We start from the raw sequence: 14,439 nt of genomic DNA, 5'->3' as shown, positions 1-14,439 counted from the left end.
TCCTTGGGAGGAAGAGGGGTATAATGCCAGCTCTTGTATGTTTCCTGTGTGTATGATAAAATATATTTCTTGTTTTACTATTTTTATTCTTTAATAAACTAATTTCATGTATACAACTGTCTGCTCATTTGAGAGATTTTACCCAGGACTATCCTGGTATACATAGGTAATTATCCCATGTACCACCCCACCCACCCCATACATACTAAAAAATAATTGTGAGCACTGGAGTGATAGTGGTGGTGGAATTGTTCTGCTTTTTAAGTATATAAAAGTACATATATAAACTCAGCTTGCATTTATGGACCAAGAAGGTATAGAATACTAGCCAATGCAGATGGGCAAATCTTACAAAATAGGTACAGTGCTTATTCCAAAACAGATAAACATAATATCAGGATGAAGAATTATCACATAATGGAAGCAGGATGCTTGCAACAAAATTTTTACCTACCATGTGAAATTTTAAATACAATTACAGGAGATGACTTTTCTGTCTTGCTTTTGAAGACTCAGGAACTGTCAGTACCCACTCCTTTTATAATTAGAGAAATGGGCACAATATAGTCTTCATCATATGAATACTTTCCACCCATATGTAATCACGTAGAAAAGACTAATTTACCGACATATCTTCCCAAGGCTCGCTTTACTTCTTTATTTCTTAGTGTGTAAATGAGTGGATTGAATAATGGTATCAGAAGAGAATAGAAGACTGAGACAATTTTGTTCAAGTTCGTTGAAGAAGGAACCAAGTACACAGCAAAGAGACTTCCATAAAATATAGTCACTATTATTAGATGGGAAGAGCAGGTAGAAAAGGCCTTTTGTTTCCCTGTATTAGTTGGGATTCTCAGGATAGCGTTGATGATACAAATGTAAGACGTTAGAGTTAAGGTAGTGGGGAATACTGATATAATGCTAGTAACCACCGTTAGTGCTATCTCTGCAAGACTTGTATCACTGCAAGCGAGCTTTCTCAGCGGAGGGAAATCACAGAAGAAATGGTCAATTTCATTGGCTTTGCAAAAAGACCAGTTAGATATCAATGCAATAACAACAGTGCTGCCGAGGAGGCCACTTCCCCAGCAATATATAGCTAGCTGGATGGAAATTCTGGCATTCATGAGAACGGAATAATAAAGTGGTTTGCATATTGCTATATATCGATCGTATGACATCACGGCCAATAGATAACATTCAGTGGCCGCCAAGGTGCCAAAGCTGTACAACTGAGCCAGACATCCAATTACGGAAATGGTTTTGTCCCCAGTCTGAAGGCTGGCCAAAATCCGAGGAATAACAGTAGATGCATAACAGATCTCCATGAATGACAAGTTTCCTAGATAGAAGTACATGGGAGTGTGAAGGCGATGATCGCCAATGATAAGCAAAACAATGAGGATGTTTTCAGTCATGGTCATCAGGTAGATGACCAGAAACACTAGAAAGAAAAGAATTTGAAGCTGCGGGAGGTCTCCAAATCCCAGGAGGATGAATATGGTGACAACCGTTTGGTTTCTCCATTGTCCGTTCGCATTCAGTTGCATCTGCGGAGAAACGAGGAAGGTTTACTTTTCTTAGTGGTCACAAATCAGAAAGTAAACCTGCGATGATGGTCTCATTAAAGGAACTGCTGCCAAATAAGCCCATTCATATTCAAAAAGAGATTGAAAATTCATTTAGAGGGCAGGGGTAAGATTACTTTTGAACACGGTAGAACAGAGGCATCCCTAAGTATTAATATACATTCATTCCACAATCATTCCTGTAACAACTGGCAATGTTATGATACTCCCCATTACTCATTACTTTAGAAGCAATATTTCAGTGATGAAAGAAATGGTCTGTCTTCAGAAATGAGGACTATATCATCTTTTTAATACATACTCAGCATAATATTTCTGCTGTCACGAGTTCAGGAGAACTCGCTATCATTGCTAAAATTTATAAACTATACATAACTCCACAAAATATCTTACCTTTAAGACTGTGATGTTGGATGCTTCATTGTAGTTCATCACAGACTCCTGGGTAATGGAGCTTGGATGTGGCAAATAAACTATAGCTGATGATTTGAGGAAAACATTATTTAATGTCTTTCTGCAGTTAAGGGACCAAATCCCCTTTGGATACATGTTAAGAAGACTGCACCAAAGCACTCTGTTGGATTTCTATATATTCTCTTTGGACATCATATTCTCTTTGGACTTCATGTTTTCTATATATTCTCTTTGGACTTCATGCTCTTTGAAATTTATTCCAAAACTGAATGGGTCTGAACCAAGCTAAGATTGAAAATAGTAGGCTGATTAAATTAAGCTAAATCATGCCAAAAGGATGAAATTGGACACAAGGTTCAGTCTGATCCTATGGATGATTATGCAAAAAATCTTATAATTCTAAAAAGGTATCTTGTAAAGCTGATATGAAGAGACAACTTGGCCTTTCATCGAAATGCTTAAATGCATTGGGTCAGGTCCTGTTTATAATTTCCATAGAAAGAAGTTTGTCAATTCCTCCATCCCACTTCAAACATCCAGTTCCTTCCAAATTATTCCTGGGAATCCAGGGGCGTACCTAGGCAAACTGGCGCCCGGGGACAAAACCTGAGTTTGGCGCCCCCCCCTCCCCGGCCCGGTGTATGGGCGGCCACCCTCCCCCAACATGACCAAACAATGATTTTTTGTACCAGCTCACAAATCACCTCCCACTCCCATCAAAACATACATGGCTCTCTACCCACCAACTCTTTTCCTAATTTCCTAATCACAACGACCCTGTGAGGTAGGTTGTTAGCCTGAGAAACAATTCCAAGCTAGTGCAAGTGGGTATTAAGCATGTAAATCTCTCACAAATCACCCCCAGCAAAACATTTACCAAACAAATGTCAGCATCATCTCTCACAAAACACCTCCAGTGGAATCCACTTTCATTGGTGTTTAAACTAGGGAGCTCAGATTCTTCTTTTAAATCTACCTTAAAGGGAGAATCTGGGGTCCCCGGTTAAAACAAAATTGAAAGTGATGCTGTTTGGGGGTGGATTCTCCCCCACCCTGAAACAGCATCACTTTTGAGGGTTGGAGATTCAGATGAAACAAATAGCAGATTCGGCTGGAATCTGGACAAATTTGGGCACATTCAGACAAAAATTGTCTGATTATGTCCTGCCCCAAAATTACCAAATGTGAATGCAAAGTATTTGGGTTTGGGGGGGGCGTATTTTTGGTGTTTTTTTCAGCCTGAAGGGAGTGCATTTTTAAAGCTAGCGGCACCATGATTTCAGGGCATCATCCAGAGACTGCCCTGATGATACCACCTGAGTTTGGCTGATTGAAAATGCCACAAAATAAATGCCCCCCCATCTAACTTGGACATCAGAAGAGCATCCAGCAAGAAAATATTGACCTAAGACCCAATTACTATCAAGAAACATTAATTGCCTATCATCAGTGACCATGTATGGTTTTATATATTGGCAAACCGCAATCATGGAACATCAGATAAGAGATAATATTAAATGGCTACAAAAGAAATAATGCTGCAAGTTAACCACAAACTGATATAATTTTATGTCCAGAGAAGAAACTACCCAGCATCATTGGTAAGAGGGCCACACAGCAGCATGTCTACAGGGCAGTTAGATTCCCAGCTTGGGCTGAGGATACAATTTCATAACGGTTCAGCCACGATGCAGTGCTTTTTATCTATTAAAAAAACAAGGCAACCCTTCCTATATGCTTCTTTTCTAGAAGGATTAAACAAGTAAGAATATGTAAGATCCTGAATATACCTGAAATATAACAAGGTAGTCTAATCTCATAAGATCTCAGAATCTAATCAGGGTCAGCTCTAGTTAGTATTTGGAGGATCAACCTCCAAGGAACACCAAAGTCATGACACAGAGATAGACAATAGCAAATCACCTCTGAACATATCTCATCTTGAAAACCCTACAGCATAGGTGTCAAACTTGCGGCCTTCCAGATGTTATGGACTACAGTTCCCATCATCCCCTGCCAGAATGATGGGTTGCCATCCAGGGTTGCCATGAATCAGCTGTGATTTGATGGCACAAAAGGAAAAAAGAAAACAGAGAAGACCTGGAAATGACATAGAGTAGCTCTTCACAATGCCAAAATGACATAAGAGCACAGCTAACATTACAAAGGGCATTCATACTTTTTTATTCACTTGCTCAGCCTAATGTTACTTTTACTACCACTGACAGCACTGTCTTTTTGCCAGCTAAAGAAAACTCCTGCCATTTTTCGCCAGCAGAACAGCAGGCTGGATTCAACCCCCAGAATGCATCAGTTCTTCACCAAGCAACAGCAAAAGCCTGCTTAATTGTCTCCTCCATAATTTCATAAGACCCAAGAAGCCTGTATACCAGGAAACAGTTTTACTTTGTTATTTTTAATTTAGGCTGCTGGGATACAAAAGACTCCAGGGAGCACTTGCTAAATACATTAGGAGAACCATAGATCAAAGTCCTCGAGGTCTCCTATTCTTCTTCCTTCCAGGTACAGCCCAGCATCTCAAAGGAAAAAGCAGCAAGAAATTTTACATTGCTTCTTGAAGGCTTGCAATTGTTTGAGTCTTTTGTTTGTAACTGTACAACAGCATTTCAAGCAGAAGGGCAGAAAAATCATCATTCTGGTATTTAACACAGAGCAATGGTTGAATCAGAATCCACCAGGGATGCAAGGTACTTAAATAAGATAATCAAGATACTTAAATAATTGCTACTGAAATTTTATTGTGTTTCAATAATGGTATCATTATCTCAAAATGGTGGGAAGGGAATCAAAAGTCACCAAACTTATTAGAGGAACAGGGCAGTTAGCTGGAAAGAAAGCTTCCTGTGCCAATAATCCTGAAATTAGATACTGGGGAACACAATTAGAAAAGTTTTTAAGCCACATGTTGGCTACTAATCTTGTCTCCATAGTATACAGATTTCCCTATACAATCACAGAGGCTAATTCTATCAACAGCTGTAACCTATGGTAGGCACTTCCAATATGTATCTAAATTCCAGAAGCCAAAACAATAGGGAAAGAAAATTTTCCACACCTAATTTTTGGTTACTTTTATCAGGTTATACATATCCTTAATGACCATTGATCACATTCCCAAAACACACACTGTACAATAAAAATTGAATCATGGTTGGATAAAAATCTCAGTACAATTGCCATACATTATTCTTTATTTTTAAGCTTCTTTGAACAGATAGACAGTTATATAATGGCTTGTCATGCATTATTCTGAAAAGCAGACGTAGGAAAGTGTGTTTTGTTGGAAATCCTATAATAACCTTAAAACAAAGCAGGGTTGGCCCTGGTCACTATTATTGGAAGTCTTCTGTCTCAGTGGGGTGGGGTGGGGTGGGACTGATCAGTCAGTCAGGTAGCTAGAAGGTCAAGACACTGAGAACACTTTCTCTACTGCTCTAACATTATCCCTCTGATGTGTAGATTGCTACTGTCAGGGAACTTCCTTCCTTTCTTCCTGCTTTTCCTTCACACACATCACCATTGTTGCACACACTCCTCCATCTTGCACTATGTGTGAGGAGAGATGCAGACAGCGTCCCTCATCATCTAGCTAACTACATTAGAATAGAGGACCTGTCTCTCCACTGTTCTATCGAGAAAGGAGTTCACTAATAAAGGCTCCTCTTCTTAGACAGAAGCTATGAATTGTCTCTTAGCTTCTTTTGTTTTTCACACACACACAAACATTCCTGGGTAAGCTCTGCTGTGTTTTGCCTCTGCGCACTCTGCTGTAATGCAAAGGTGCCTCTTAACAGGGAGAAAAATACCAATTGAGATGACAGACCAACAGGGAAGTCCCAAGTTGCTTTGCAATGGCAGGTAATGGCAAACCACCCCTGCTAGTCTCTTGTCCTGAAAACCCTTAAATCAGTTACAGGTTGATGATACTTTCCACCACCCACAACATCAGTTACTTTTAGATGCTGGTCTCAATGGTACTGATGGGAACATGTGCTTCAATTGTGACAGACCCTGCTTTGTATCTATGTCCCTAGGCTTTTGTTCCAAAGCCCAGACATAGTCCAGCCATTAGTTTTATTCCTCAATGATATGTTTTCTTCTCTTTCTACAAGGGTTCGTCTCACTGAAGGAAGGGGGAATCAAACTGTCACAGCCTTCTCCCTCTTGGGATTTTCTGATCTCCCAGAGCTCCAGATTTTACACTTCGTGACATTCCTTTCCATTTACTCAGCGGCCTTGGTGGGGAACTTCCTTCTGATGCTGACTGTAGTCCAGAATCAGTCCCTTCACAATCCCATGTATTTCTTCCTAGCCAATCTTTCTTTATCAGATGCTTGCTATATCTCTGCCACTGTCCCTAAATCCATGGCGATTTCCTGGACAAACAACAAACTGATTTCTTTCCCTGGATGTGTCGCGCAAGTGTTCCTAGTGATGACAGGTGCAGATGTTGAACTGACCTTTCTGACTGTGATGGCTTATGACCGCTATGTAGCAATTTGTCATCCTCTACAATACACGGTGTTGATGAACGGGAATACTTGCATCAAAATGGCAGCAGCGTCTTGGATCAGCAGCATGATCCATGCTGCCATGCACACTGCAAACACATTCAGGTTACATTTTTGCAGCTCTAAGATTGATCAATATTTTTGTGACATCCCCCAATTATTAATGATTTCTTGCACTGATACAACTGCCATAGTAGTGGGTCTTGTTATTGAAACAGTTGTTGTTTGCTCATTTTTCTTTTTCAGTATATTAACTTCTTACGGGTTCATCTTGCAAAACGTGCTAAAAATTAAATCAGCTAAGGCCAGGTCAAAGTTTCCCTTTTTCCAACCTGCATCCCACACTCCTGACTACTGTAGCTTTCCTCTTGTTTCTCTCTCTTAAGTACTTCTGGTATAGTTTTGTTATATGAGGGACCCAAAACTCCATGTCGCCTAGTATCGGTAGACCCTGACGGGCCGTTGTATTGGCTATTAACCATTTTGCCACAAATGTCCCTGAATCCACTATTGGTTTTAGTAGCCCCTGAAAAACAAAGAAATCCATGTAGCCATGCAGAAAATGTTAAAGAAATGGTCTGGATTTTGCCTGAAGATTTGATAAACTTCCCACTGAACTGAACCCAGTTGATACTAGTGTAAATAGCTGCATTGTGTTCTTATGGCTACTGATGTATTCTCATTGGCATCATATTTCCACCATGTATAATATAATTGTAACAGAATTTATATATCTATGTTAACGATGGCTATAAATGGTTATATCTATATGAATTACGATAAATCTCCTGTACCAGAAAAATTTGTATGTTGGGTAATATTGTTCTGAGTGTTTGATGTATAAGGCTCTTCTAACATTTTCTTTTGAATATACTGTCCACTCCTAACGTTGTATGTGGTTGCAATTAAATTTCAGAAACCTTTAATAAGCATTAGAAAAAAACCAGAAACAGTTAAAACTAAATAAAGTTACAGTAAAAGGACGTTATTACAAAGCATGCAAAACACGTATTAAGAATGTTTCTACAGCTTCAGATATTTCTGCCTCAGGGTTAAATAAATAGCTTCATTGTGTTCTTAAGGCTACTGATGTATTCTCATTGGCATCATATATCTACCATGTATAATGTAATTGTAACATAATTTATATATCTACGTTAACGATGGCTATAAATGGCTATATCTATATGAATTATGATGAATCTCCTGTACCAGAAAAATTTGTAAGTTGGGTTTGGGCAAAAATGATTTGCCGGCTCTGAAGAGTGTGGAGCTGTCTTTAGGGATGGCCGCTGACCTTCGTGAGTTGCATCATCGTCTGCCCACGACAAAACTTTTCTGGTGTCGCCTGCTGCAGCTGCTGTTGTGAAGGGGTGCTGAACATCCGGGCAAAGTTAACCAGGCATGGGGCAAAGTGGAGAAAGCAGCTTCCCGGGTTGTGCTGGAACTTGGCGGGGACGTCATCACGCATCCGGACATCTCCCACCTACAGCTGGCCCTCTTTCAGTCAGACGGGGTTCATCTGTCAGATTGGGGAATGGATCTGTGGCTCCATGCAGTGAGGCATGCACTACTGGGCTGGCAGGAGGCTTGAGGGGGGTGGGAGCTGATAGGTCAGCTCGTTGGCAGGTTTAGGACAGGGAATCACATCCTTTGGGGAGAAAACCGAGCCTGCGAGCCGGATTTCTCCACGGTTGGGAGCCTCTGTAAGAGGCTTGGGGTGGGGTGGGTCTCATGGCACAAGCCGTGAAGGCTATGCAATCGAGCCTGCTACCCCCAGCAGGAAGGGGGTGTCTCGAATAGGGCTTGCGCCCAGGTGGCACCCACTAACTCCCTGTCCCATGCCTCAATAGGGATTGGGGATGGTTTTTTGTGGGCCAGCAAAGGTGCTAGCCCACAGCTCTGATGTGATCCCTTCTGCTCACCCTAGCTTCTGATTTGCAATAAAACGGGCTGCAGCCCAATTTTATTCCACAATTGTATGTGTGTGTGTTATCTTTGGCCCAGGAGCAAGCTCTCCCCATCCGCCCACGAAAGAACATTATTACAAAGCATGCAAAACACGTATTAAGAATGTTGCTACAGCTTCAGATATTTCTACCTCAGGATTATCTAGTAACTTAATCGTTTTTATTTTGTCTGGAAGAGATGCCAGTCCTGTAAGAAATAAGGCAACCAGGTCAGATTTAAGATTATTATGTTTATGGCAGGGAAGCAAGACATAAGGGTGGGGTTTTGTCTTCTCTGCTTTCTATTCTGTTCCCTCCCCCCCCCCCCGGTATGGGGTCAAAATAGTGATGCAAACATTTAGGATCAGAAGATGTTTGGGGATTGAAGTCTCTGTGAGTTAACTACGTCCTTCTGAAGCTACGGCCAAACTAAAAGTCCAATTTTTCACACATCCTTAAGAAACCATCCGAGAACTATTAGGAAGCATGTTTGCTTGAGTAAAACTCCTGAGAATTTTAAAATGAAAGCAACATGTTCTAACAAAATTTCTAAGTTGAATGGGGTTTTTGTTTTATGATTGATCAACATATTCGATTTCGATTTCGAATACCTTTAATGGCATATAAATAGTTTAAGATTAACTTAGCAAGATAATAACAGCCTTTACAACTTTACAACTTCTGACGAGTTAAAATAACACCATTTAAATATTTAGCCACTGCTTCCAACAGCTCGTAGTTGTGGCTGTTTAAAAGATGGATATGAACCTTCTGCTTGGTATCTGTAATGCCCTTCAACTTCCATGCAGGAAGGGGATTATGCGCTTCTTCCTACCTATCTCAAAAGGACAATTCAACAGCATATGAGATACTTGTTTGATTGAGAACCCATGCCACACGGGCATTTCCTCTTCTTTTATGTGGGATTCTGCAAGGTGGCCTTGTCCAAGGCTAAAGGAAGAAGCGCAGGCATTTACACCTAGCCATATGTGATTGCTCTACGCCACCGGCCCGAACCAGGAGAGTACAGGTTCCTCTCTAGCATCTGTTGAAACTCTCTGTCAAAAAACCTCTTCTTGTTAGCCCCATAGACCTCCTGCTCTGTTAGCATTAGCAGGTCATCCAAGGAAATGCCTAACTCATTAAGTTTGGCTTCGATTTTAACCCACCGCTGGGTTGTGTGGAGGATGGAGCATCCCTGGGATGTATAGTCCAGTTCATCTCGATTAAAACAAATCCTGGCCAGGATTTGATCAACATATTATAACAAGAAGAAAGGAGTCTTAGGACACTTCACTTTTCTGACAAAGGGGATTCTAGCTTAGAAAAGCTTAATTAAAGTTATTGTTCTTTTTTGCTGCAACAAATTAACATGGCTAATTCAAATTATTAATTAGCCCACTTTTTTTACAGAATTACCCTATTTCTCCAAAGAGCTTGATGAAAAATTAATCTCTGCCACCTATTCCCATTTTTATGTGTGCTATAGGCAGGTAAATTAGATTAAATCGTAAGAATCAATAATAAAATATTGAGAAGAAAGGCTGTTAGGATTTGATTCATTGCTTTTAGAAACCAAAATGTACGCAGTGCATTCCTAAGAATGTTGGCAATGATATATTAGCTCCACAAAGCAAAATGAGGCTTAATTCTAAGTGAATGTGTTCTGAATTATATGATTTTGGTTTTTGACTGTCCTGTCAAGTCAAGTAGTATTTATTGTTTGAGCCATTGGCTATAACATCCAAAAATACATACAGTTAAAACATTCAGATTAAAATACTAAATTTATCTTTCGGTTAAAATATAAATTATTTATATTCACTATATCCAAATTAAATTGCCCCATCAAATACTTTCCATGTCAGGTGTTTTAACAACTTCTTCATACTAAACTAAGTGGACCACAAGCTCATTGAATCATCAGTTCAAAGAGTGCTTTAAATACTCTGCTCGCATTTTCCTAGCCGCCAGGGCAAAAAGAGCCATCTTGTAACAGTCCTGTCATTTTCCTGACTAAAGAGGACCGTTGCTATTTTTCCTCAGAAGAACAGCAGGCTGGATCCAGCATACAGAATGCATCAGTTCTCCACTGAGCAACAGCAAAAGACTGCTTAATTGTGTTCTCCATAAAACCAAAGAAGCCTGCATACCAGGAAATAGTTTTACTTTGTTACTTTTAATTTATGCTACTGGGTTACAAAAGACTCCAGGGAGCATTTGCTCAATTCATTAAGACAACCATGGATCAAGCTCCTTGAGGTCTCCCATTCTTCTTCCTTCCAGGAACAGTGCAGCATCTCACAGGAAAAAAAGAAGCAAGACATTTTACATTGCTTCTTGGAGGCTTGCAATTGTCTGAGTGTTGTGTTTGTAACTGTACAACAGCATTTCAAGCAGAAGGGCGGAAAAATCGTCCTTCTGACATTGAACACAGAGCAATGGTTGACTCAGAATGCACCAGTGATGCAAGGTACTTAAATAAGATATTCAAGATAATTTTAAAAAATTGCTGCTGAGATTTTATTGTTTCAATAATGGTATCATCATCTCAAAACGGTGGGAAGGGAATCAAAAGTCACCTGACTTATCAGGGGAACAGGGCACTTAAGTGGAAAGAAAGCGTAAATAACTTGAAATTAGAATGGGAGCACAATTGTATTTTTAAGCAATAGTTATACTGTCTCATAGTATATAGATTTCCCTACCAGCTGTAGATTTCTTCATGATTAGTTACAATCACAGAGGCTAATTCTATCAACAGTTATAACCTATGGCAGACACTTACAATGTCTGGCATCAATGTCTGGCATCAATAACCTATGGCAGACACTTACAATATGTATCATCTAAATTCCAGAAGTCCAAATAATAGGGAAAGAAAATTTTCCACGCCTGATTTTTGGATACTTATCACGGTATATCCTTAGACCATTGATCATATTTCCAAAACACACAGAGTAGACCCATTGTACAATAAAAATTGGATCATGGTTGGATATAAATCTCAGTACAATTGGCATACATTTTTTTAAATTTTCAAGCTTCTTTGAACAGTCAGTCTTGTAATGGTTTGGCACACATTATTTTGAAAACCACAGGAAGCTGTGTTTTGTTGGAAAACCTATAATAACCATAAATGAAAGCAGGGTTGGCCCTGGTCAGTATTGTTGGAAGTGAAGGACTGTGCACTGTCTTCTGCCTCAGTGATGGGGGTGGGGGAACTGATTAGTAAATCAAATAGCCAGAGGAGGTCAAGACACTGAGAAAGAACCCTTTCTCCACTGCTCTAACGTTATCCCTTTGATGTGTAGATTGCTACCCTCAGGGAACTCCCTTCCTTCCTGCTTCTTTTTCACACACAAATCACCATTCTTGCACACATTCCTCCATCTTGCACTGTATGTGCAGGGAGATGCAGATGGCATCCCTCACCATCCAGCTAGTTAGATTAGGAAAGTGGACCTATCTCTCCATTGTTCTATCAAGAATGGAGTTCATTAAGGCTCCTCTTATTAAATAGAAACTATGAATTGCCTCCGAGCTTCTTTTGTTTTCCATACACACACATTCCTGGCTAAGCTCTGACATGTTTTGCCTCTGTGCACTCTGCTGTAATGCAAAGGTATCTCTTAACAGGGAGACAAATACCAGCAAGTATTTGAGATGAGAGACCAACAAGGAAGTCCAAAGTTGCTTTACAGAGGCAAGTAACGACACCTCTGCTCATCTCTTGTCCTAAAAACCCTTAAATCAGCTACAGGTTGATGACACTTTCCACCACCACCATCATCAGTTAATTTTAGACTGTGGTCTTTATGGTACAGATAGGAAGATGTACTTCAAATGTAAGAGACCCTAATTTGTATCTATGTCCATATATCTTTGCTCTAAACTCCAGACATGGTTCCTTCCTTAGTTTTATTCCTCAATGACATGTTTCCTTTTCTTTCTACAAGGGTTCGTCTCACTGAAGGAAGGGGGAATCAAACTGTCCCAGCCTTCTCCCTCCTGGGATTTTCTGATCTCCCAGAGCTCCAGATTTTACACTTTGTGACATTCCTTTCCATTTACTCAGCGGCCTTGGTGGGGAACTTCCTTCTGATGCTGACTGTAGTCCAGAATCAGTCTCTTCACAATCCCATGTATTTCTTCCTAGCCAACCTCTCTTTATCAGATGCTTGCTATATCTCTGCCACTGTCCCCAAATCCATGGCGATTTCCTGGACAAACAACAAACTGATTTCTTTCCCTGGATGTGTCGCGCAAGTGTTCTTAGTGTTGACTTGTGCAGGTGTCGAGCTGACCTTTCTGGCTGTGATGGCTTATGACCGCTATGTAGCAATTTGTCATCCTCTACAATACACAATGTTGATGAACTGGAATACTTGCATCCAAATGGCAGCAGCGTCTTGGATCAGCAGCATAATCAGTGCTTCTATGAATACTGCAAACACATTCAGGTTACATTTTTCCAGCTCTAAGATTGAACAATATTTCTGTGACATCCCCCAATTATTAATGATTTCTTGCACTGATACAACTGCCAATATGGTGGTTCTTGTTATTGAAGCAGTGGTTATTTGCTCATTTTGCTTTTTCGGTATTGTAACTTCTTATGCATTTATCTTGCAAAACGTGCTAAAAATTAAATCAGCCAAGGCCAGGTCTAAAGCCTTTTCCACTTGCATCCCACACTTGACTGTGCTTTCCTTGTTTCTCTCTACTGCTTTGTTTTCTTATATGAAACCAAAATCCATGTCTTCTGCACCAGTAGACCTGACGGCTGCTGTATTGTACACCATTTTGCCACCACTCCTGAATCCCATTATTTATAGTCTGAAAAACAAAGAAATCCATGTAGCCATGCAGAAAATGTTAAAGAAACGGTTTGGATTTTGCGTGATCATTTGATAAACTTCCCAGTGAACTAAGCCCAGTTGATACTAGTGTAAATAGCTGCATTGTGCTGTTTTGGATACTGATGTATTCTAATTGGCATGATATTTTTACCTCATATAATATAATTCTAACCTAATTTATATATGCAGACAATGGCTATCAATGGCTATATCTATATGAATCATGATAAATCTCCTGTACCAGAAAAATTTGTATGTTGGGTAATATTGTTCTGAGTGTTGGATGAATAAGGCTCTTCTATTATTTTCTTTTGAATATACAGTCTACCCCTACAGTTTGTGTGGTTACAATTTATAAAGAGTAATTCTGTGATTTTGTTGCAGAAGTAGAATGACTCACAAAGAAATCACAGTATTAATATTTCAGCATTCCCTTCCTTTAGACTCTTTGGTTTTGATTAATGTATCTTTCAAAGTTTTTTTTTGGGGGGGGGGAGCTCAATCTCTTGGGCTGTCACAGCAATTGTTGGTAAACTGAGACATAGACATGGGGGGGGATGGTTTCATCCGCTGAGATACCCTTTCAGAGCACTCATCACATGGACTTCCACTGTTTGGAGTTGCTCTTCTCCATTCTCAGATGCTGCTTAGTCAGTGCTGTGAGATAATAGGTGCCATGGGTGTTTGGATAGAGGTTGCACTAAGCATAGCTGCTTAGTTGTCCCAGTTTTCAGCTTTGGTCAGTCTGAATCCGAGTTATCTCTGACTGACTTCCTGGTATGTGGCTTCAAAAACCCCTTTTTTTCTTCTGTTTATCCCAGCCAACTCACAGCTGACTTATGGAAACTCAGCAGGGTTTTCAAGACTAGAGACAAGTAAGTAGATTTCATGTAGGTCACTTTCTAGCAGGAGGAAAACCAATTGCCCCAGTATTGTGACCCGGTATTCCTTAGAGGTCCCAGTATTGTGACCCGATATTCCTTAGAGGTCTACCATACAAATACTGAGCAGGACCAACCCTGCTTAGCTTAATTGACTAGGCTAGCCTAGGAATTGACTAGGCTAGCCTAGGAATTGGAAATTAAGGTCAGGT

At 40.1% G+C, this 14,439-nt stretch overlaps 2 protein-coding genes across 2 annotated transcripts; one reads left to right on the top strand and one right to left on the bottom strand.

The window, feature by feature from the left end:
- Positions 1 to 602: 602 nt before the first annotated feature.
- LOC125444149 (olfactory receptor 5V1-like) lies at positions 603 to 1,550 on the bottom strand. Its single transcript, XM_048516586.1, has one exon. The coding sequence runs from the start codon at positions 1,548 to 1,550 to the stop codon at positions 603 to 605; it is 948 nt and encodes a 315-aa protein (XP_048372543.1).
- A 6,148-nt stretch (positions 1,551 to 7,698) lies between these two features.
- On the top strand, positions 7,699 to 13,440 carry LOC125444148 (olfactory receptor 14C36-like). The gene is made up of 4 exons (XM_048516585.1): positions 7,699 to 7,758; positions 9,974 to 9,977; positions 10,873 to 10,957; positions 12,444 to 13,440. The coding sequence occupies exons 1-4, from the start codon at positions 7,699 to 7,701 to the stop codon at positions 13,396 to 13,398; spliced, it is 1,104 nt and encodes a 367-aa protein (XP_048372542.1). The 3' UTR covers positions 13,399 to 13,440.
- The last annotated feature ends 999 nt before the right edge of the window (positions 13,441 to 14,439 follow it).

This window comes from Sphaerodactylus townsendi, linkage group LG15, assembly GCF_021028975.2.
Source record: "Sphaerodactylus townsendi isolate TG3544 linkage group LG15, MPM_Stown_v2.3, whole genome shotgun sequence".
Taxonomy (NCBI): domain Eukaryota; kingdom Metazoa; phylum Chordata; class Lepidosauria; order Squamata; family Sphaerodactylidae; genus Sphaerodactylus; species Sphaerodactylus townsendi.
This window is presented reverse-complemented; position numbering and strand designations above follow the sequence as displayed.

Bases quoted from the DNA above. Each gene is read 5' to 3' on its own strand.
- LOC125444148 (XM_048516585.1), top strand. From the start codon at position 7,699: ATGGCTATAAATGGCTATATCTATATGAATTATGATGAATCTCCTGTA. The intron at 10,958-12,443 runs GTACTTAAATAA...TCTTTCTACAAG, and splicing joins GAATGCACCAGTGATGCAAG to GGTTCGTCTCACTGAAGGAA.
- LOC125444149 (XM_048516586.1), bottom strand. From the start codon at position 1,550: ATGCAACTGAATGCGAACGGACAATGGAGAAACCAAACGGTTGTCACC.